At 39.9% G+C, this 23,756-nt stretch overlaps 1 protein-coding gene across 1 annotated transcript; it reads right to left on the bottom strand.

The window, feature by feature from the left end:
* Positions 1-4,487: 4,487 nt before the first annotated feature.
* On the bottom strand, positions 4,488-15,932 carry PLSCR5 (phospholipid scramblase family member 5). Its single transcript, XM_068692429.1, has 8 exons — positions 15,713-15,932; positions 13,039-13,190; positions 9,106-9,148; positions 8,062-8,282; positions 7,087-7,248; positions 6,084-6,245; positions 5,029-5,107; positions 4,488-4,942 (listed from the first exon to the last, which is right to left on the bottom strand). The coding sequence occupies exons 1-7, from the start codon at positions 15,723-15,725 to the stop codon at positions 5,069-5,071; spliced, it is 792 nt and encodes a 263-aa protein (XP_068548530.1). The 5' UTR covers positions 15,726-15,932; the 3' UTR covers positions 4,488-4,942; positions 5,029-5,068.
* Positions 15,933-23,756: the final 7,824 nt, after the last annotated feature.

A 23,756-nucleotide genomic window follows, 5' to 3' on the forward strand; every position in this document is an offset into this window, starting at 1 on the left:
TCAATAACTGCCATTTACTGGAATAAAAGCACTATTAGTCGTGCTATAACTGACCAACAGAAAGTTAAGGATGGATCATTTGTGGTGAGGGCATCCATATTTTCCAGTCTCGTGTTCCCAAAACGCAGGTGGAAGGGAACCCTCGACCTGGGGCCAGCTGGGTGGCAGCGACATTCTCGTGGGGCCACCCTGTGGCTCCCTGCACTTCTGTCCTCTGCTTTTACATAATGCCATTGTGTTTTCTTGCACACTAAGTCTAGCCTGTCAATGTTTACTAGCAAGCACAGTCAATAAGGTCCGACAGGTGAGCAGCAACCTTCCTCCCAGTTAGGATGTCATGTGAGAACTCAGGTGGTCTTGATGACGTCTTTTATTACATAGTTATTTGAGGATAACTCAAGTAAGAAGAAAATGGAAGAGAATGAGGGTGAGAAGTCTCTTTTACCATTTTTGCAAAGAGACTGGAATGTAAGACTTAATTGTGAATTGAGATGAATTTTCAATGGCAACCCAGGAGATGCACAACAATGAAGTCACCTGCAGACCTCCTCTTCGCAGTGCCAAGAGTTTCCTCTTGAACCAAAGGAATGTACACGTTTTGGGGTACAGTCACTGGGCATGTGTCAGTCTGTCCAGCTGACCTTTATTTTGTAAGAGGTTAGTACTGTGCTTACAAATGCACCCTAACAAATACAGAAAAGAAAGCAGAAAATTGTATCTGTCTTGGCTTGTTTTGTTAGCTTCATTTAAGAAGAGTGAAGGGACAAAATAGTGGCAAATAAACAAGTCCATCTCACAGCAATTGCTAACAGAGGACCTCAACAATGATTTGGCATTAAGGAAGCTATTCTTAAGAGGAATCAGGTTTAGCAAAGTATCTTGGATTCCAGAAAAAATAACAAATCTCTTCTCACAGAATATGGGGTAACTTTTCCTAAGGATCTAAAGTCCTTACCCCCACCATGGAGACACTTTTAAGGAAGAGAAATATTAAAAACCTAGAGCTTAACCTCTAGGTTTAAACCTCTTTAACCTCTAGGTTTAAACCTAGACCATTTAAAAACCTAGAGCTGATCTTTGAATTAAACTAGTATGTATCATTCTAACAGAGAATATATCATTCTAATTGAAGGAAAGCAATACAAAGAAGAAGACTGTTAATAGGAAGAAGTTGCATTTTGGTTTTCCTAATGAGAGCTACCACTTAGCTCCATTAGAAAATGATTATTTTGCATCATTTCTAGGTTTGTCTAATTCTAAAATAAATAATTACAAAGATGTTTTTCAATATATGCATCACAGTCATTCAAAGAAAAGCACTTTCATATACCGCAAATTATTAGATAACCAAAGATCTCAGAGCCTGCAGAGATTCTGTGTTGCCACTCTTTCCATCAACAAAGCAGCTCCCTCCCAGGTTACTGGTATCACCTGGGGTTGTGGCAGTACCAAGGGTTTCCATCTTTACAGCACATGGTGATAGACCATGATAATATGACACATGGACAAATTTCACTAATAGAAAACTTCCCCACACTTCTAGGGACCCCACCACAAAGCAGTTTCCTTTAGACACATCACTTTGTTTCTGCAGAAGGTGGGGAGTGCCTTGGGACTGCAGCTTCTCCCCTCTCCACCTGTGGAAGTTGTAGAGATGACCCAGGTACAGAATAGATTTTGGACTGACCAAAAGAACCCTCTTTAAGGTAGACTGGATTCTGCGTGTGCATCTACCAGATGTCACAAAATATGTCACCATGACTCATCTGTAAATTTGGGGCAATAAAGACAATCAAGCATCTTATGCCAAAGGTTTAATATCAGGCAACAAAGAAAAAATCCTCCATTTAAGTTTGGAAATCAATTAGAGGTTAAAAGCATGTTGATCTTTTAACCAGTGTCCCGGGTACACTTGTAGCATATTCCAATAATGAACTGTTGCTGCCACCTACTGCACACAAGAATTATGTACTACCCAGATCCACAGCTAGCTATCAAATGGGAAAGTAGTCGCTTGGCTGAATTAAGTAAAATTTCTCTTTCATTAGAACAAACATGTTTCTTTCTAGATGTTCAGGACATGACTCTGCTTTAGACAGTATCTGTTCTCCTTTGGGGGAATACCAAATTTTTGGAGTGCCACTCATGGCATTGGGGAATTGTGAAATGGAAGTTTTGTAAAGAGTTCATGTAGCTTCCATCACATGAAATGCATTGGTGTTAATAAGAACGTTAGTAGAACATTCTTATTACTTAGAAAATGTTTGTAGTACGTTAACTTTTCTTTCGTAATATCACTTAGGATTTCATCTTTTGGCAGCATGAATTCCTGCTCTCCCATGGCAACTGTAGTTTAAGTGAAGGAACTTCCAGTTGAAAAACTGCTGGCATTGGCACTAGATTTATACCAGGATGCTGAAGTTAGGACCAAAGTCAAGCAGACTGCTGAGGAAGTTCTCCTAGCCAGCAAGAGCTGCCCCAGCCCCTCTGCTTTGTTTTATCCAGGGGCTTAGCCTGTTTCTGTATGTCTCAAAAGCTGTCCCTGGCTGTAAACAGGGACATTCATACATTCCTACACATCTGTTACCTTTTTCTTTTTTTTTTTTTTTAAAGAAAAAGAAAAATAATGTGTATTAACATACAAGACCAGCAACAATGTCACTAAGAACAAGAAATACAGTACCATCATCTGGTTACAATATATAAAAATATATAGAAGTATGCATAATTCACCTACAGGGCGTATGTGGATACTCATGGCCAAATTCAGACCTGCAGGTAAAGACAACCTTGTTTTGTATTGACTTCAGTGGGGACTGAACACATTTGCTTTAAAGATGTCTTTGGCTGCTAAGGGTCATCAGAGGGCTGGAAACTGGAAGAAGAGTGGCTGATAACCCAGGACCAGCTGCTCTCACCAGGCCCTGAGTTCAGCTACACACACCACCAGTACAAGAACATGGTGTTACATGAGACCCAACACTGTTGCTACAGTACAGTTACTTCTGTCTAAGGTAGCAAGGTGATTTAAAGGGATAAATTAAAACAGTAATATTGCTCTTTTCCTCAGTCTGCATTAGATTAAGTCAGCAGCAAAAGGACTGAATTTACTAGAATTACACCAGTGTGTAACTAGTGAGAAGAGCAAATTGGCATGTCGTCTGTACCTCTCTGCAAAACTATAAATTTCCACAGGAGGGAGCGTCTTGCCCACGAAACCCATAGGTAGAGAACACGGAAATGTACCGGGAGGGGAGATGGCAGTGCTTCCCTGGAGCTCACCACTGTGGATGGCTCTAGCCTGGTGTGCTGCTAGGAATTATAGTGAGAGCTGGTAACAAAACGGTTAACAAATAATGATGATTGTCAGAGCTTGTTAACCACAATTATTTTCAAGACATATGTGATTCTGTATAAATACCCAAGTCTGGTATATAATCTAAAACATACTGTTTAAATCTATAAGCGTTCCTGAGCTAATTTCTCTATGGGAATATTAGTTGCTGCTTCCTGGCTTCACTGTGTTTGAATTCATATCCATGAACGTTAAATTAAAATTAGTCTAAATATTTGTTGAGAATTAATCACCTGATAAATTTAGCTCTGTTTCATTTTTATGAATAATTCATCATCTCCTCTCCCTTCCGTTGGTGTGTTTGGTTATTTACAAGAACTGAATTACCAGTTCACGCTACAAAATCCTGCATTCCAGGGGATTTGTAAAATCTTCTCCTTGTGAACCTGACTGGTGATTATGACAGCATTTGGTTTTACCACCAGTATTTTATGGTGCTGTTCTGCTTCTTGAAGGACTCATTGTATTTTTTAAGAGAGACATAAGCAACCTTGCACAGCAAATACTTTGCAACAAAAACGTTACTGTGTATATTTTATGTGTATCATGGATGTTCCTAGACAGGATGCCTGTAGTAGTAAAAGCCTGTTGGTGTGAATGATTAGGAACAATATTATGAGGTGTGACTGCAGGAATGAACAGCTATTTAAAACTTACCTGAAATAGAAAAAGCTGCTGTTGTATAGTCCTTTGCCAAAGGGAAAGAATAATTCTGTCCCTGGAAGGCATTTTGCTCTAGAGTGGCCTCAGGTAAGGCTGAATGAGAAGTTATCTACCACCAGATATTATAAAGAGGACAAAAAAAAAAAATTTGTTCATGGGAACAAGAATCTTTCAGACTTCAGAATCTGAAGGAATCCTTCTGATTCCTTCAGAATCAAATAGTTCAAATGTTAAGTGGTTCTTGCACCTCTAGCACATAGGGGATGACTCTCTCTCAAACCTTATTTCCTACCTTCAGTATAGGAAGTGAAAATCCAGATTTTCTGAATGGAATTTTTGTTCCCCACTCTAGTGTTGGAAGACTAATTTCTGGGTGCTGCTCATTAAATAAATCTTCGCCATAAAATTAAATTACTAGCAAACATCATTTCTCTTTTTTTTTTTTCAACTTACTTAAATAGATACCATCTTGAAGTTCACATTGGGTGATGTCTTTATATTTGTTGCTCTCAAACTCAGTTTGTTGCTATTAATTAAATTACAAATCAGAAAATTACTTCTAAAATTATGAAAAGCAAAAGCAAAACCCACACAACACACCTTGATGTGGTTAGTAACTGGTAGCATAACTCACAGAGCATCAAAGGGTTCTTTAAACACAGACTTTCATCAGTGATGCTGCAAGTCTTCGTCTAATCTTTCATGATTTCCCATGCAGAAACATCAAAAGGGAAAGAAAATAGCACTGTTCCAAAGCAACAGTGCTCTGTGGGAAAAGTATATGTTTAGCTACAATGCATACATGGCAAAATTATTATTTACATGAGAGATATTTTAATAAACAGCATCATTAGCTCCCTTTCTTTTCCTGTATGGAACAAGGATTTGTGCAGTTCAAAATAATGTCCAAAGCTCAAGGGATTTCTGGAAGAAAATGAAAAAGAATTAGAAAGTATCTAACATATAAGTCTTCAAAGCAAGAAGATCAATTTATGTTCATTTTTACTTACTGAAACACATTCTGCATATTTTATTGTTTCTGTCATCCTGTTATAATCCATCCAGAGAGTTTTCAAAGAACATTAAGTCCTACAAATAAACAAACTGTGATTGTAAGGAAGGTACAAAAATACAACAATTAATATGAAAAGTCATATTTGTAGGCTTTTATTACATAAAGTAACTAGGTCAGTCAATCAACTTATATTGTTTTGCCACTGAGCAACCAGAGTTTCAGAGGACAATCCAAAAATCTTAAGTACCACAAGTTACATTTCTAACCTAATAAAAACTAAATATCTGAGCTGTTGATGTTTTAAAGCAAAGACTTTCTAGTGAATAATTTACATACTTTTGTCCTTTTGTGTTTTCTGATGTATATATTGAAGGTGACTGATACCATTGCATGCTACTCTTAATATGTTAAAGTTGACAAAAGCAGCAAGCATTAAGAAAATAACAGTATTCTCTTTTTCATATGTAATTCTTTTCTTACAATTAATTTCACAAGAGATTTTTTTTTTTTTATTTTTAGGAGAAATCATATGACCTGAATATTATACATGCAAAACACTCAACAGAGTTATTGAAGAGGCAGCTGCCTCCCTCCCCACCAAGGAGTCCCAGCTGGGGACCAGGTTTGAACAGTTAATTTTTAGATGGTTGATTTTCCCCTGGAACTTAAGAACTGGGCTCAGTGTTTTAAATTACCACCAGAGCTACCATAACCTTTGTTATGGATCATACAAACACAGCAGATAAGAAGCTTGGGGAAGTTTGCTACATTTGATATTTGATCCTGTCATGCAAGATATTGAACTACACATAGAATACTATTTTAAAAGTTTAGTGAACAAAATATTACAAAAATAGAAAAACTAAAAATGGGATGAAAAATAAAAAAAATAAAAAATAAAAGCTTTCCAGTGAACTGCTATCCTCCAGGCAGTGGTTTGACTTTTCACTGCATGTATGCCTTTGTATGATCACAGCTGACAGCAAGGGTCCCTTTGTTCCCGCAGGCTGTCCAGTTCCATGAAACTACCTCTTGATTTTTCATACTTACAATGAGAAAACATGCACCAATCATCACTGCCTTGATTTTCACATCAAGATCTACTGGGACCTGGATCCCAAAGTTGGCAGTGTTGGTAAAGACATTGTTTACAAATCCAGACCAGTACTTGGAAATTTTGCCAATGGTTGACATTTCATTGAGAACTTTTACCTGCACCAATGAAAGATAGGAAAAAAAAAAAAAAAAAAAAAGTAAAGAAATCTAATACGCACTTATTATATCCTAACAGAATTAATGACTGCCCCACTATGCAGAGTATGCCATAGTTGCCAGGCTGCTCTTGTCATTGAAATACTCTATTAGTGTCGGATTTACTTTTAGGAATGGCACTCAACAAAGGGTCTCTCTTACACATTTGGAGATATCAGCATCTTCAGAGCTGATGGAAAAGTGGATGAAGGTAATTGTGAAAATTTATACCAATTCTTCTTTCATAACAGATTTTTTTCCCCCATTTTGTGTATCTGATGTGCTCCAAGTCACAGTAGTATCACTGCTGTGGACCACTGTCCCCCACAACTAACAGATATGTTCTTGATTGTGCAGCCATCTTCAAGTTTCTCAGACTATACTGAAATTTGGGACATTCCCTACTGAACTCTTCTGAAGAACACAGAAGTACTCTTATGAATCTTTAACTAAGAGAAAGAGCTTTGTTCACATCAGAAACCTCAGTCCATGGTTTCTTCAGTCATCTCCCATTCTCCCTCTCATCTCATAAATCTCCCTCTAAATATTTCAACAGCTCTTCAGAATTACTTTTCTCCTGACAAATGATGTTAAATGGATGCAGAATTGTCACTCCTGTTCAGAAAACACCTGCAGGAATCTGCACGTAGAAGTCAGGAACTCCAATACACATCATTGTAATTATGTTCCCAAATTATTTTAGCGTATTTAATATTTTTAAGGGTAGAATAATAGGATTTTCAAGTGAGAAATTCATTCAAAGCAGTAACTTTAAAATTCTTACCACTCGTAAGTAACATACCTCAAACTCAACATCTTCAAAACAGCCACAGGTTGCATACGGGCCAATTATTTTTAGGACATCTTCTTTGCTTTCATTCTGTATAGTAAACTTAGGCAGAAAAGGGTCCCAGTTCTGTACAACATACCCAGCTATTGTACCTGGGGGGGACTGCACTTCTAGCTATCAAACAAAACAAAGCAAAATCTTATAAACTGGTCTTATATTAGTGTATTTTTCCATAATACTGTATCATTTAGATAACTGCAAAATATTTTTTTACTGAACGTAATTATGTATAATTTTACTGAATCATGAACTGGATATCTAATGGCTGTCTAATGGTGTTTTTATATATATATATATATATATATATGTTTTTATATACAGTGAACAATGTAAACCTCAAAAGCTGCACCAGAAGCTAACACCGATGTAAGATTTGAGAAAAGTAATACAATGTAATGCAAAAGTATTATAATCAGCGAGTATCCTACAGGCTTTTTCATGAAGTAATTGTGCTACCCAAGGACCTTTTTTTCTAAAATCCTGATGCAGCACCAATAAAATAGGTAGGTGAGTCATGCTATAAAACATTTTAATAAAATAAGAAAGATGCATGAGAAGAAGACAAAAATGGAATGAAAAAATCTGATTCTGTATTTTTCGCTCAAAGAAGCCTTTTTTGTTTGTTTGTTTGTTTGTTTGTTTTTCTACAATAATTGCTTCTAAATTAAGGCCTGTTTGTAAGAATGGTCTTTAAAAGAAGTAAGAACATAGCCCAGTAGCCAGTATAAGGTTTTTATTCTCCTCTCACTTGTAATATTGCCTGGACACATGCAGAAGTGAGAACAGAAGCTGCTCTCCGCACAGCCCGGGGCTGGGATGGGGCTGGGAATTCCTTCCTGCCATCCTCACTGAGGTTGCACAAAGCTTAATTAATGCTGAGCACATGCAGTGAGATGCTCGGACAAAAGGCAATTAGGCAGCACTCACCTCTTGCAGGAAGCAGGGGAACCAGCAGCTGCTGCATCTCAAGGGTCTATTCACTGTAATCACTTCTTGGCCTGAGTTATCAGCAATCCTTATGGTGAAAGACCTTATAGGCGAACACAAGTTACGATCAAAGCAACCGTTTTCTTCCACTGCAAAGTAAACTCTTTGTCCCAAATGGTTTTTTATCTCATATTTGCTGCAGGTTTCTGTGCCAAGTATGGCTAATAAAGCAAAACAAGTCAGGTGTTACTGTACCGTAATGTTAGAATTAGAGGTAGCCTCTGCCAAGACTCACCAAATTCAGCTTTGCATACAAGTTTACAGCTTCAGTCTTCTCTGCCTTATATATTCTAAAATCTATGAACAGAGACTGTATAAAAAATGTTTTGAAATTACACAAAGTACAATGATAATGATATAATAATGTCAGCTCTGTATTTTGAAATAACATTTACTTCAAAGACTTTGGTTTGCCGTACACTGAAGTATAGATCACAAAACAGAATTCATGTCCTGAGTTTTGGTTTTGGCTTCTTCTTTTTAACCTGTGAAGAATAATGATATGAGGCCATCCCACTTCAGTGACAACTTGCACAGTGACAACTTGGGAGATACCCAAGAATCAGGCCACAAACATTTCAAGATGGAGAAATGCATTTAAAAAATTGTTTACTTGCAGAACTCGAAACTTTGAAATTTTGAGGAACTATGTAAATAAAATTATGCTTCAATTTTTTTTTCCTGACCTTTCTTTCTCTATTCACTTGTCATATGTTAATTGCTGTTAAGGACAACAACCATCCTTCCAATCCATGGAAAAAATTCATCTTTAATAACTTTGAGAGAGGGGTTTTAGGGCTGAGGCAGAGGCTCTTTGTGATCCTTCTTTCCTCATTTCACCGTACTACCACCACAGTAGAGACCTGACGCAAGGTCAGCAGAAGACTTTGCAATGACTTCAGCAAGATGGGGAGAAGACTTGAAAACCTTCTGGAGATACCTGTGTACCAGCACCATTAGAGCATGATAAGTATTGCACGATACCTTCAAGGAGCTCCACCTGCTGATGAATAATTATCCGGTCCAGCTGTTTAAAAAAAACAAAAAACAAAAAACAAAGTAGTGAGTGCTGGAAGAGCCTACACTTCACTGTCTGAAACTGTCCTCATCTGTGAAATGATTACAAATGCAGGAGAAAAACTCTTTGCCATGACACACAGCTTTTCTGTGCTTATTGTACCTCTGCCATACTCTGGCTTAGAAAACAATCACCAGTCCTACAAAACCTTAATTTCAGTCTACCTTGATTTCAGCCCACCTTCCAGTTTTATGTGACTTTTTGTGCATGTTTTACCTGACATGTTAGGCATTGCTAGTTCCTTCTACTCAAAACCCTGGTAGGTATCAGACAGCTGACACAGGGTTTTGCCATTACTCACAGCTGAAGTCAAAAAGCATGTGATGGACTTCTGAGACCAGCATGTCGCAGTTCTCTGGCATTTGTATATTTTACAATTGACAAATCTTACCTGGTACACATTCCAACTGTTGCAGCCATTTATCAATTCCAGTCATCTCCTGCAGCTAGTGCAGGCAGCAAAGAAAAACTTGTAAGAGAGAAACTTCTGTATCCCTTTCGTTAATCTCTGGAATGCACATGCCAGAAATAATAAAAAATATTTGGACTTAAAAATCTTCTCCCAATAATATTCGCTGTTTGTCATTTAGATTTCATGAGATATGAGAAACCTTAGAGCTCATGGGAAGTTAATACAGAGCTCTGCTGATGAAAAATGAATAAACAGGTTAAAGATGGCAGAGCTATTTTAATATTTTAGTATTGATTTTAATATGTATTCCTTTCCTCCAGATAGATTTTCAAAGGGAAAAGAAGAATAATGAGCCTGTATTGTTAAAAGCTTTGAGTGATTTTGTTCTGTGTATTAGTTTGTTGTGTCCCAGGCAGAGGCAATATTTAGACAACACAGCAGTACCACTTGTTAGGCTTGTTTGTTTTGCCTTGTTTCTGCAAGGCAGCCGTTCTGATGCATCTTTTATTAGGACACTTGTGGATTAAGAGAATTCTGCACTTCATTTGAAAGCATCCAAAGCCCTTTGGTTTACATGGGTCTCGGTCCTCTTGAGCTCAGATGTGTTTAAATTCCTTATACACTGCTAATTGTCAGAATTTAGTTTTGTCAGTATTAAATTTATATCTGATCAGTCTAACAAAATCTAAACAAGGAAACTTCTTACAAAATTGATTAAGCTTGGATAGTGGCACAACACAACATTGATCTTGGAAAATTTATCTTAGGTCTCTTCCATCTATTCCTGCTCTGGGCAAAGGAATGACCTTTGGGTTGGACACTGCACAATTCCAAGAACTATGGCTGTGATCTGGAAGTCAATCATGGTTTTGGGGTAACCTGTCTTGTAGAAAAGTGTTTAGGGTGCCACTTTAATGGTAATTACAGAAAGCATGGTATCAGTGTACCAGGGCAGAAGCGTTACTTTGTCAGTCTCTGAAGAGCTTTGAACAGCCAAGTGCATTGCTCCACAGCATGGCTGGCTTCAGGTGTGTATTTCCAGAGGGAAATACTTCTTTCCGGCTTTAACAGGACAGATATTTTCTTTTCCTCTCACCCATCACTACATGCTTGGCTCCTAAGTTCCTGTTTTGTATAAGAATGTGGGGATCTCACAGCAAGTATGAGCATCATCCTGCACCAAAACATTCTGCAACGCATGGAAACACTAGGTGTGGCATAAATCAGAGGAGGGGATGTTTCAATCTCTAAATAGATCTAAATACAAGGGAGCAGAAGACTGGATTACTTAAAAAAAAAAAAAAAAAAAAAAAAAAAAGGTAATCTAGAAAAGTAGAATCCATAGAATGAGGGAGAAGGGAGAGTTCTCCTTTCACAGCTTCCCTGGCCAGCAGGGGCGACAGTGAGGGCCAGGCTGACTGCATCCTCTCACAAATGCAGCATCACAGGCAGTGACACAGCAGACATGGACCCACAAGTCATCCTTGGACCTCCCTTATTCCAGCAGATTGGATTCAAAGCTTGAATCAGTAACAAAAATCCCGGTGAGCAGAAATCTTCAGTGCAACACAAAGAGGTGCAATCGCTATGTTTTTTTGTTACTGTCCCCTAGCTCTTACTCCAGGGGATGCTGTCAGACCACATTAACAGCCAGACCTGACCTTGGAGAAGCTGAACCTCGGTGAAGATTGCTTAACACTCTACAGCCACTCTCCAGCAAACAGGTGTATTTTTTTTTTTTTCTTACACAATGAAAATCCTTAACAGAAAACTTGCAGTGGGTTGCTCAGGGGCAAGCAAGGTTGTGTCAGGAAGCCAGGCTGGCTCAGCATTGCACACCCTCTTTACTCTGTTCAGACAGCAGAGCAAATTGAGAATAATTAGGAAGGGCTGCAGCACAGGCACATGGTTATTGGCTTGAGAACAAGCATGAATGAAGTCTTGAGTTCTAGTTATAGTTCTGACAGCTCCTTGCTCTTTTGTCTTTGTGTCAGATGTAAAGCTTCTATAAAATGGAGAAATAGAATTTGCTTGCCCACATTGTATGGCTAAAGCTGAGGTGTAATTCATGTTCATGCAGAAGACTGAATATGTAACCTGGCAAGTATTTACTATCATAATCACTTTTTGACTAAAAAATGTAGCTCGACAGTCTGTGAACAAACACTTCTGTAATTGACAACACATCATTTTGTGCACAGGCACCATGAAATGAAAATCATAACGCCACTTCGAAGATGATTTCTGAAGGATCTCCTGGTTTCATTAGCTATCTACGTGGCTTAGGTTTCAAATATAAAATGCATTCAGTTTCTGTTTCTAAATCAAGCTACAGACAAGCATATTTGAAATAGAGCCCTCAAGTGAAACAAACATTTCTCAGCACTACCTAAACACAAATACAACAGAAGTGTGTGTATCACCATCATCTGACTACACTGTGGGCCTGATTCTTCCCTCTGACATACCAGCTGGGATGCATGAAGCGTTACTCGATGTATGTAAGAGTGACAGGATCCAGCCATTTGTGAAATGCAAACTGGAGACAGTGTCAAAGCAGTAGTCAGGGGTGGACTTCCAAAAAAAATCAGGAATAGATGAAACTTTTGGAGCTCACCTGATGAAGCTATGGAGCTGCAGACCACCACTGATCTGAGCTCCAGGGGCTGTGTGGTTTCACAGAGCAAGGTGAACAGGTGCACACTTAGCACCAGGACTAAGATGTTTTTACCATTCCCTTTCCCTTTCCCTCCCCTGCCTGTGACCTTAGCTTCCATTTCCATGCAATTTTCTGTCTTTGGCACTAGCCCTTTCCTGCCCCACAGCCCAAACCAGAGTGGGCGTGGGTCTGCAGCTGCTCAGGCTTTCACTCACCAAGTCATCCCCTTGGGATATGGCTTTCCCAGGACCCTCCCTCTAACCTTGAGGACACTGTCCCAGTGGGCACAAGGAATTTGCTCAGAAGACCTGCATGTTCCCAAAAGGATGGAATGTGACAGTTCCTTCAGCACACTGCTTGTTTTCATCAACCAGACTAGTTCTGAGGTCAGACGGAGGTTGGCAGTGGTTTCCCTGGAAGTGAGCTCTTAAGGAGCTGGAAGGAATCTGGGCAGGACAATGAGAGGGATAAAAGTTATGATCAGGAAAAAGCAAGTCCTAGAGAGAAGAAAATTGTGTTTGGGGGGCAAGGAGAACTGTACACACAACAAATGGTTTTCCATAAAAATGAATGGCAGCAGTGAAGGAAGAGCCTATTAGTCCTATGTTCCTTATTTCATAGTAATATCAGACAACCAATAAGCTTCCCCTTCTCCAACTTCCTCTTCACAAGAAAAAAAAAAAAAAAAAAAGAACACTCCCCCACCCCCCAAATTTATCAGTCTATGATGAAAACAGAACAGTTTTAGCATTTGAAAATATCCAGGACCTGATTCAGATACTCCAGACCAGGTGGCAAGTTATGAGCTTGTGATGTTTGCTTCCAGAGGCTTGTGGGTTCAACAGGCTTCTCTTGTTCAGGAAGGCCAGAAGAACCAGGGAGGTAATCCTTAAAGATTGTGGTTGTTTGTTGTTGAGATTCTGCAGGAGGAGAAAATAATAAAAAAAAATCAGAAATGAGCAGTGTCAAACAGCAGCTAGCTGCTCAGATCCAAACTGGGACATTAGTGTCACATTCTGCCTGGAATTACATCAGCATTTTAGTTCAGATGAAGAGCAAGGGTCTGAAGCTAATCTCCTGATGTTCCCTCACTTCCAGCACTCCAGTTCACCCTACAAAGCTGTCTTGGAGCATGCAAACTGAGACCCCTTCAGATAAAACTAAACTCAGAGATGCTGGGACAAGACTGGAGCTGAGCCATGCTCACACATGGGGTGGCCGTGGGCTCCTGAGCATGGGCTGCTTGGCACTGCTGCCTCTGTGCTGATGTCCACCCAGCTACCTGTCAGGGCTGGCTTCCCTCCAGCATCTTAAGGGCATGCATGTTTTCTCTTTAATTAGAGATAAAATTTCCAGGGATCTCAGATTCTCCATGCTACATGTTACTGCTGTGGTATAAACAGTCTACAGCTTCTTCCAGTGCATTATTCATTAATCTTAACAGGAGATCAGATACCGGTAAGCTGTATTTTCTCGTCTGCTGTTGCAAACCCTTCCTTTAGGACACAATGCTGTTTACCCTGACCAGTGCTGCTGGAGGTAATGTGAGCATTTACTGTTACTGGCACCTCCATGCATGCATCTGCTCATATACACAGGCATCTTCTCTCTCCATGCAGCAAGCTCCTTTGCCATTTGATTCTGCACTCCCATTGGTTTCACTATCAGCATCTTTCCACAGCCTTCAGTAACACTAGCTCTGCTGGAACAAGCAAGAGCCAGCTGAAGCTCTCAGCACGTACATTGAAAGTCCTCGTATTAAACTGAGCCTCTGTGCCTCAGCAAGAAAGCAGTCTTCAGACTGATCATTTCTATCTCCTGCATAACAATATTTGGGCACAATGAAGCCTGAAGTCCAGAAGGAATTTGGGCTCTAGGTCTGAAGATCTATTTTGCAGGTGTGGGTTTAAATGAGATCCTTTAGCTTTATTTGAACCCAGTGTGGCTGATTCATCGTTTAATCATATTTTGATCTTAATTTGCCTTTGCAGCCACTGCTTTCCTTCAAAGTCTGAGGCCACAGGAAGAAGCAACCCTTTTGAATTTGTAGCTGGCTTTTAAAAATGTATAACTGGGTGATAAATATTTTATATGCTCTTCTGCATCATTTTACCTCACAGGGTTCTGTTACTGCCATAACTCTTGTTGTTACATGAAATGCTGTGAAGTGGCCGAGTGTTTGTGTTATTCTTGGATAATAAAGAGAAAAAAGACAACAAATTGCAGTTCTACCTGTCAAATTTTAAGCTATGCAAAAATCAAGCAGTAAATATGTTGATGACAACCTAAGCTACTCTGAGGCTTTGTCTATTTTTTATTTATTTATTGTGGTTCTTTCCTATTTCATTTACGATATGGGAGAACTTAAAAGTTACCATATGATACAGTGAACGTTCCGTACAATCATAATGTAGGGAGCTACTGGCTCCTATAGAAGCATATTATCAACTTCCTTCATTACGAGCACTATTTTACACAACATGAATATATTGTTACTTCTGTTAATTGCTATACATTAAAAAACACATAACCAGAACTCTTTTATATGGCTTAAAATAAGCAAAATGTATACTCCTCAGGGAAAAACATATATTCCAATAGTACAACAATGCCCTTAAATCTGTTTGCTGCTGTATAAATTCAAGCACTGAAAATGCTGAATGTCTTAAGTATGTTGTAGGGGGGGAATGAGGGTGGTAAACATTTGGCAAACACACAGACATTGCTGGATCTCCCTGGGCCAGCATCTGCCTCCATACGTCATACCAGGGTGACCTCTGTGGGGTTGCATTCACATTAAGAAAAAACAGATTTGTATCTTTCTGCTTAGTTTTAGTATTTGTCAGAATAGAAAAAATGAATTTTGATGGCTTTTTAGATCAGCATACTACTATATATCTGATCATATAGTGTTTATCTGTAGCCCTGAATACCCAATGGGCTGCAGCTCAAAGACAATACATGACAAAAATGAACCCAGATAGAAGTAATCTGGTTAAATTCAGTCCTCCTTCAGATATTTATTTTTCCTATATTACTCTAGGCAGTTTTGAAAGTGAAAAGCATTTGCAGATTTTGTATTTTCAAAGTGGAATAGGAAAGAATAGTGTAAAAATCTGTTTTAATCTTGGATCAACACATGTCTTTCCATACAGCCTATACTGACAGGTTTAAAAACAAACACATGAACACACCATTTTCTGACTGAATGCAGATACTAACATTTTGTAACATATATTATTCAAATAACATTCCAGTATAGATTTTAGTCTCCTTAGGAGCCTCTTGAATGCTGACAAATTAAAGGAAGCCAAAACAACCATACTTTGGCTGCTGTGATTTTAGCCTGAAACTCTCATTTCATCAGACTGCTGATTGCTGGAAACAAGACTGTAGTTTTCTGTAAACATGATCTAAAAATACAGACTATAGATGCACTTACCTTGAGAGGCCATGAAGCTTCCTGAGTTACTTCTTCAAAGTAAGCCAGGTTAAAAGAAAAGACTTTTCTTGTTGCAGCAAAGAAAAAAAGAGCACAGCATGCACAAAACTTCAGAAGGTGTCTGTCTACTTCGTATCAGCTTACAAAGAACTGGAGGAAATGTATTGCCTTTCTCATGTTTCAGAACACTGCATTTCATGTCGATGGACAACAGGGGGAGATGATGCTAACAAACAAGAAAAACATTATTCATTTCAAGTTATTTGCACCAATGGAAAGAGGAAGTGTTTTGTGCATACAAAGAGACAAAAATTCAATGTACCCACTGGGTAACTGAATGCTTTAGACCTGAAATTCCACTTTATAATGTATGTATACATTCCATGACTATATAAATTCTGTTTTTATAATTCAATATTTATGTTTCTGTTTCTGCTGGTATCCTCTGCTGTTATCCAGCAAGGACAAAGGAGCTAATTACCTGCATTTCCCTACTGATGGCCCTCAGTCAACAAACCCAGTACTCAGAGCCGGGGGAGCTCCCTGGGCTTTCTCTCTGTGCTCCACATCAGTGTCCCCTGCAAGGGACATCACTGAGCCCCAGGAAACGACCCTGTGCCAGCCCCTCCACAGCCCCTTGACATGTGGGGCTCCGTTGCTGATCCCTGTGAGGTGTTCAAACTGTATAGATGAATTAAAACTCGCTGTCTGTGCTCTGCTCCGGATGAGCACAGCCCAGTCCAAAAAGTATCACACGTAATTACCAGCATTGCACTGAACGGAAGGGAGGAGGATGGAAAGTAACCTTGACTTACCAGCTCATATTTCTACTTCAAGTGCCCAAGTCGTCATGGAGATCACGCACCTGTGAGCCACAGACAGATATGATGCATGGCTGCAAAAATGGCAGAGCCTGAGCAGAGGGTGCAGAGGAGTAGGGTGAGGTGCTGGGGACCATTTTCTATCCTGTTACTGCAGGTCCTATTGGTTTGAAATGTTCTGTAGGGGCACATCCGAGCAGATTTAAGTCCAGAGGGTACAGCTGAGGAAGATATGGACAAGGAAGAATCTATGAAGGAAGAATACAGAAAAACCTTCCTAATAATAATAATAACAACAACAACAACAACAACAACAACAACAACAACAACAACAACAACAACAACAACAATAATAATAATAATAATAATAATAATAATAATAATAATAATAATAATAAACAAACACGGAACCTATTTTTTATTGACTGTATTAGTAAATTCAAATCCCACAGGTCTCCCAGTGGAACATGTGAAAATCTGGCTGTGCGAAACCTCCCCGCATTTTGTCATTGCACATTTGGGAAGTCACTGGGCAGTGCAGCCCTACCCAGCTGGCCTGGCTGGGCTCACCCCCGGAAACACGGCGTGAAGGGAGAAGGCAGCCCACTGACAAAGGAATTTGGCTACTGAAAAATGCCTCACTAAAGAAATCCCTCCAGACTGGGAAGAAATTTGACATCACTGGAAAGAAAGATTAGGAATGACTAAAAGTTTTTGCTTCCTTTCTCCTTGTCAAAGATATGCTTCTTCTGAGCGAGGATCTAACCTGGGGAGCAGACACAAAGCTTAAACAAGATTTCTGAAGAAGAAAAGGAGAGGGAAAGCTCTGGGAAAATATCGTAAACATAACTTTGAAAACGATGGATAGAAAATTTCAAAAAGCAACTCAGATACAGCACTAACCCAGCTTTGAAAATGAAAAAAGACTTGCTTCACCTCCCAGAAAACCAAAAAAAAACCACAAACCACCACCACCACCACCACCACCAACAAAAAAGCTTCTGTCAACACATAAAGCAAGTGTGGTGCAGTAAGAAAAACGTGCCTAAAACAGGCAAAACACACTTAGAGATAGATGCTGAAGGAATAGGTTTCAAACATTTGCAGAGCATTTTGTGAGAACTCCAAACAGCTCTCTGGCTAGTCCTTGCCATCCACAACCCGTTCTTGTAAGGGCCTGGGGCAGCCCAGCCCAGGGAGCCCTCTGCTTTGCCCACCGCAGCCAGTTGCAGCCAGATCCCGGTGCCAGGCAGCAGGCAGGAGGGCAGCAGGGTGGCTGGGCTGCCCCAGCAGGGGCACAGGGAGGAGCCGCAGAGGTTCCTTCCAGAGCATGGGCTCCCTCTAGAAGCTAGAGCCGCCATGGTGCCATGGGCAGGTCCACGCGCAGGCAGGGACCAGGCTTCGTTGTTCTGCTGCTCATGAAATAAACATTTCCCTGAAGCAGTTCTGCCCCAAAGAACTAATTTCCTGGCATTATTTACAAAATTGCAGTAAAAAAGGGATATGGTTTAGTGGGGACTGTTAGTTTTAGGTCAGAGGTTGGACTCGATGATCTTGAGGTCTCTTCCAACCTAGAAAATTCTGTGAAACAGGTAATAGAAAGATACAAAGTGTGGCTTGAAGTGCGTTTTATGTTTTTCCATTTCTTGTACAAATTTCCATATCTTTCACAATGTCCCCTCTTACCACATTATTATTATTATTATTTTATTTTTTTTTTTTCTGAAACAATCATTTTAGTAGATTACATCAAGATATTTCTGCAGGAATTGAAAACAAGTTTTGCACTGAGATAGGTCTTTACAATTAAAATTATGTATTTAACAGTTTATTCAATCTCAATTTATCTTTTTATTAAGTACTCACATATTGGTCAAAAACTGCTCCAGCTGTGATTTAAGGCAGCCTCACTAAGGACTGGAGCAACAGAAGACTTAATCATATTTATCCACAAACGCAAGCATCCTTTGGTGCTATTTAAAAATACATAGAGAAAAACTACAAACAAGGGAGGAACATTTAAAGAATTAAATATAACTATTAGTTATAATTAATAGTTATATATAATATAACTATATATATAGTTATAGTATAATATATATAATATAAAATATTGTAATACAATTATATATTATATATAATACAATATATATATAATATAATAGCCAACTAGGAAAGGTGCCCTCCTAGACCTGTTGCTAGAAAACAGAGAGGGTCTGGTGGGAGATGTGGTGATTGGTGGCCGCCTCGGTCATAGCGACCATGAAGTGGTTGAGTTCAAAATTTACGGTGACAGAAGGAAAAGTGCCACCAAAACCTCATCCCTAGATATGGGGAAAGCGGACTTCAGGCTGCTCAGGGAACTAGTCAGCAAGGTCCCCTGGGAAACCGCTCTTGAAGGCCTCGATGTCCACCAGTGCTGGTCATTCTTTAAGCGATGCCTCCTAGAAGCACAAGATCAGGCAATTCCTAAATATCGCAAGTCAGGCAGGCGCGGCAGGAGGCCGGCGTGGCTGACCAGGAACATTCTTATGGAGATTAGGCGGAAACAGAGAGCGTTTCGCTACTGGAAGGAGGGCCAGGCGTCATGGAAAGAATACAGGGATGCTGTTCGTGTTTGTAGGGAGAAAATTCTTGTGGCCAAAGCACACCTAGAGTTGAAGCTGGCTGTGACTGTGAGAGAAAATAAAAAGAGTTTTTTTAGATATGTGAATGGAAAAAGGAGAACTAAAGAATACATAGGGCCGCTCCTTGATAGGGAAGGTCTCCTCACAGGCAATGACATAGGCAAAGCAGAGACGCTTAACGCCTTCTTTGCCTCTGTCTTCAATGCCGATGATGGGCTTCGGGACCCAGGGTGCCCTGAGCTGGAGGACCGGGACGGTGGGGATGACAAACTCCCAACCGATCCTGAACGTGTGAGGGATTTGCTACTCCACCTGGATCCCTACAAGTCCATGGGTCCAGATGGGATTCATCCCCGGGTGCTGAAAGAGCTGGTGGACGTCATCGCGGAACCTCTCTCAATTATTTTTCAATGATCCTGGGAATCTGGAGAGGTCCCGGTAGACTGGAAGCTGGCAAATGTTGTGCCGATTTTCAAGAAGGGTCAGAAAGAAGACCCTAGCAATTACAGGCCTGTCAGTCTCACATCAGTGCCTGGTAAAATCATGTAGAAGATGGTTCTTGAACTTATTGAGGCGCACCTGGGGGACAAAGCAGTCATTGGTCCCAGCCAGCATGGGTTTGTGAAGGGTAGGTCCTGCCTAACTAACCTGATTTCCTTTTATGATAAGATCACCCGTATGGTGGACCAAGGGAAACAAGCCGATGTGATTTTTTTGGACTTCAGCAAGGCTTTTGACACGGTTTCCCATAGGATCCTACTGGACAAAATGTCCACCATACAGCTAAATAAAAACATCATACGATGGGTGAGGAATTAGCTAACGGGCAGGGCCCAAAGGGTTATGGTGAATGGGGCTGCGTCAGGCTGGCGGGCGGTCACCAGTGGGGTCCCTCAAGGCTCCATTTTAGGGCCGGTACTTTTCAATATTTTTATAAATGATCTGGATGTAGGAATAGAAGGTATTTTGAGCAAGTTTGCTGATGACACCAAACTTGGAGGAGTTGTGGACTCGAATGAGGGTGGAAAGGCCTTGCAGAGGGATCTGGATAGGTTGGAGAGCTGGGAGATCACCAACCGCATGAAGTTCAATAAGAGCAAGTGCCGGGTCCTGCACCTGGGACGGGGAAACCCTGGCTGCACGTACAGACTGGGCGATGAGACGCTGGAGAGCAGCCTAGAAGAGAGGGATGTGGGGGTCGTGGTAGACAGCAAGTTGAATATGAGCCAGCAGTGTGCCCTCGCAGCCAGGAGGGCCAACCGTGTCCTGGGGTGCATCAAGCACGGCATCGCTAGTAGGTCAAGGGAGGTGATTGTCCTGCTCTACTCTGAGCTGGTGAGGCCTCACCTCGAGTACTGTGTGCAGTTCTGGGCACCACAGTATAAAAAGGACATGAAACAGTTGGAGAGTGTCCAGAGGAGGGCTACAAAGATAGTGAAAGGCCTGGAGGGGAAGACGTACGAGGAACGGCTGAGGGCACTGGGCCTGTTCAGCCTGGAGAAGAGGAGGCTGAGGGGAGACCTCATCGCAGTCTACAACTTCCTCGTAAGGGGGTGTCGAGAGGCAGGAGACCTTTTCTCCATTAACACCAGTGACAGGACCCGTGGGAACAGGGTTAAGCTGAGGCAGGGGAAATTTAGGCTTGACATCAGGAGGGGGTTCTTCACAGAGAGGGTGGTTGCACACTGGAACAGGCTCCCCAGGGAAGTGGTCACTGCACCGAGCCTGTCTGAATTTAAGAAGAGATTGGACTGTGCACTTAGTCACATGGTCTGAACTTTTGGGTAGACCTGTGCGGTGTCAAGAGTTGGACTTGATGATCCTTAAGGGTCCCTTCCAACTCAGGATATTCTATGATTCTATGATATAATTATATGTATAATTATGTATATATATAGTATAATATATGTATATATTAGTTATGACGAATAGTTATATATAACTAATTCTAGATAACCTTTAAGGACTTAGAACTGCAGCACCCAAATTCTGCCAAGACACTGAGCTGTTTGTTTGTTAGCTGGGAACCTTTGCCCCCTGTTGAAGGCTTCAGGGCTCACTGCCTATATTTGCTTCACTACTAGGACTGAACACTAACACTGAGCCTGCTCCCTTCCTCTGTATTAAGGTGCTGGACACCTTACATATTTGCAGGTATTAATAATTTGTGTGTAACAAAAACTGAGTGACTGTATGTGCATTCCCTTTAACTGAAAAATAGATTTGCTCCATCCCATTCTGTAAAGTTTATAAAGATTGATGAACAAATCATTGGAAGTTGCAAGTTAGCACCTTGGTAGATCTATTAAAATCAAAGAGTCTTTGAGATCAGGCAAGCACTGCTTGGCTGGAGGAGTTTATGTCTAGAAACCTTCCCATTTTTTTTCTTTAAAATTTGCTTATCAAGAAGGAAATATAGTATATTTAGCTTTTAATGTCTTTATATCTAATTATTTGTGTTTGATTTTACTAGAAGAGGCGTTGGATCAGGTAATGGTTCCCCTTAGATCATTATTTACCTGTTTCTGTCCTGCAGTTAGCACAGGTGTATATGGTATTTATCACAAAGTAATTGTTTCTGTTGTACAAAAAATGTTGCTTTCATACTACATCCCATGTTAATAAGAAATGTTCAGAAGCTTTCAGTTCATTACACTGCCACGCATTTACACTATTGTAGTTCTGACACTGTGCATTTCAAGCCAACCATTTGCTTATATTTAATATTTCAACAATTGTTTTTCTTGCACTCGTTATCAGTATTTGATGTAAAAGAACGGACAACTCTTTTCTATAACCACCTCTTCTCCAGAAACGCAGAGATCTATCCCTATGTTTGTCATAAGCTGACACAATCACCTTTACAATTAATGGGTATATATTACACAGAGTACTGCAGCCTGTAGGAAACATGTCCACAGACTATGACATCATCGTCTCAGACAGCGCAGAGACAAAACACACATGTCCCTCCTGAAGAGAGTCTCAGTCAACCAGGTGGGTCCATAGAGAAAAGATACCATGTGTCTTAATGTAGATGCTGCTTTTCCACAGCTTAATCACTCATAGTTTCTTCACTAGGTTTGAAAATTCATTAGGTAAAATCAGAACTGTTGTTATCAGAAAACACTGTGTATATTTTGGATGCTTTTTTGTGGCGATGACCAGGAGTTTGCCTTAAAAACATTGACTGAACTACATCACTAACACAGCCACACCCAGCTGACCACAGTATTTGCCATCATATGACACTTTCTAGCCAGGAAAGACATTTCATTAAGGTGCAGTAAATTTTGGCAGTCATTAAGATGATTGCCTGATGGTTGGGTTTTCTAGTTCCATTTGTCATACAAACCAGCATTGCTTCATGACTCCGTGAGGCAGCTGGAGTGATTGTTCAAAAATTAACATCTGGAAGCACAGACCCAGTGACCTAGAGGTGAACAGTTTCGTGCTCCTTTAGAGCACATTAGGTGTTTATTAGGTGAACAGTCCTGGCAGCCCTATGAAGGTCAAATCAAAATTATCAGTTGATCTCTGCATTTTTGGAAGTCACTATTCAATATTCTAATTCCAACTTCCAACTAACTAACTAATCTAAACTAAATTAGGGGGAGGGGGGAGGGGGAAAGAAGAGAAATGGATAAGATAACCACAAGATTTGATGACATAATGGTAACTCTATTAGGACATCAAAATTAATTTCAGTTTCCCCGAGGTATCTTATTTTAATTAACAGATCCATGATCCTGCTCTATTAATTAGCATACTGAAAGAATAATAAGTTTTAGATGAGCTTAATTCTAAAAAAGTTTTTCAACCCGTAAAATAAGTAAAATAAAAGGAATTGAGGATCTCATTCCAATTTGCTTTCTCCATTTAGCAGCAAGATATAGAAATTTTACCCAATGCTATAGCAGAACTATTCCACATATTTTAAAATTTGAAAACATTTTGTTTTTGCATTTATTTTGTTACATGCTACTTATTGAAGGGATGACAGTGGCTTGCTTACCAAGAAAAATAATTCTTAGAGGATACCAGCTAATTTTATTTTCCATACTGTTTACTACTATTAAAACTGACAACCCATGGGATAACACATGGATTTTTAAAAATCCTTATGCACTGCTGTTTTACATGAGCATCCCATTGTGTCAGGTAAAAATCTAGGAACATATCTGGAACACTAGCTTCTCAGAATGTGTTGTGCACCTTGGTTTACCTGAACTATTCAGTGCTCACCAATTGGGTGATACACTACTGGTCAAGTCACATTTTTCTAGTCTGCTCAAAGCAGCACTAGATCTGGAGAGCAGAATCTTTTTTTTTTTTTTTTTTTTTTTTTTTTTTTTCCCAAATTTGTTTCTTGTTCATCTCTTCTTGTATCACAGTTCATTCACTGGTGAAAAATCACAGAAATTTTTTTGAATTTGTTCTAGAGTTGCCAGAAGTGACAGATTTGTACTTTAAATAATTACCAGGAATTTTGCAAATTCCTCATTATGTAAGACAAGAAGAGAGAAGAAAATATTAGCAAGCTGGCAATGGTTTAGGTTAGCAAAATAAGCTATAGCAAAATAAGCTAAGAAGAAA

Source organism: Anas acuta, chromosome 9, assembly GCF_963932015.1.
Source record: "Anas acuta chromosome 9, bAnaAcu1.1, whole genome shotgun sequence".
In the NCBI taxonomy this organism is placed as follows: Eukaryota; Metazoa; Chordata; class Aves; order Anseriformes; family Anatidae; genus Anas; species Anas acuta.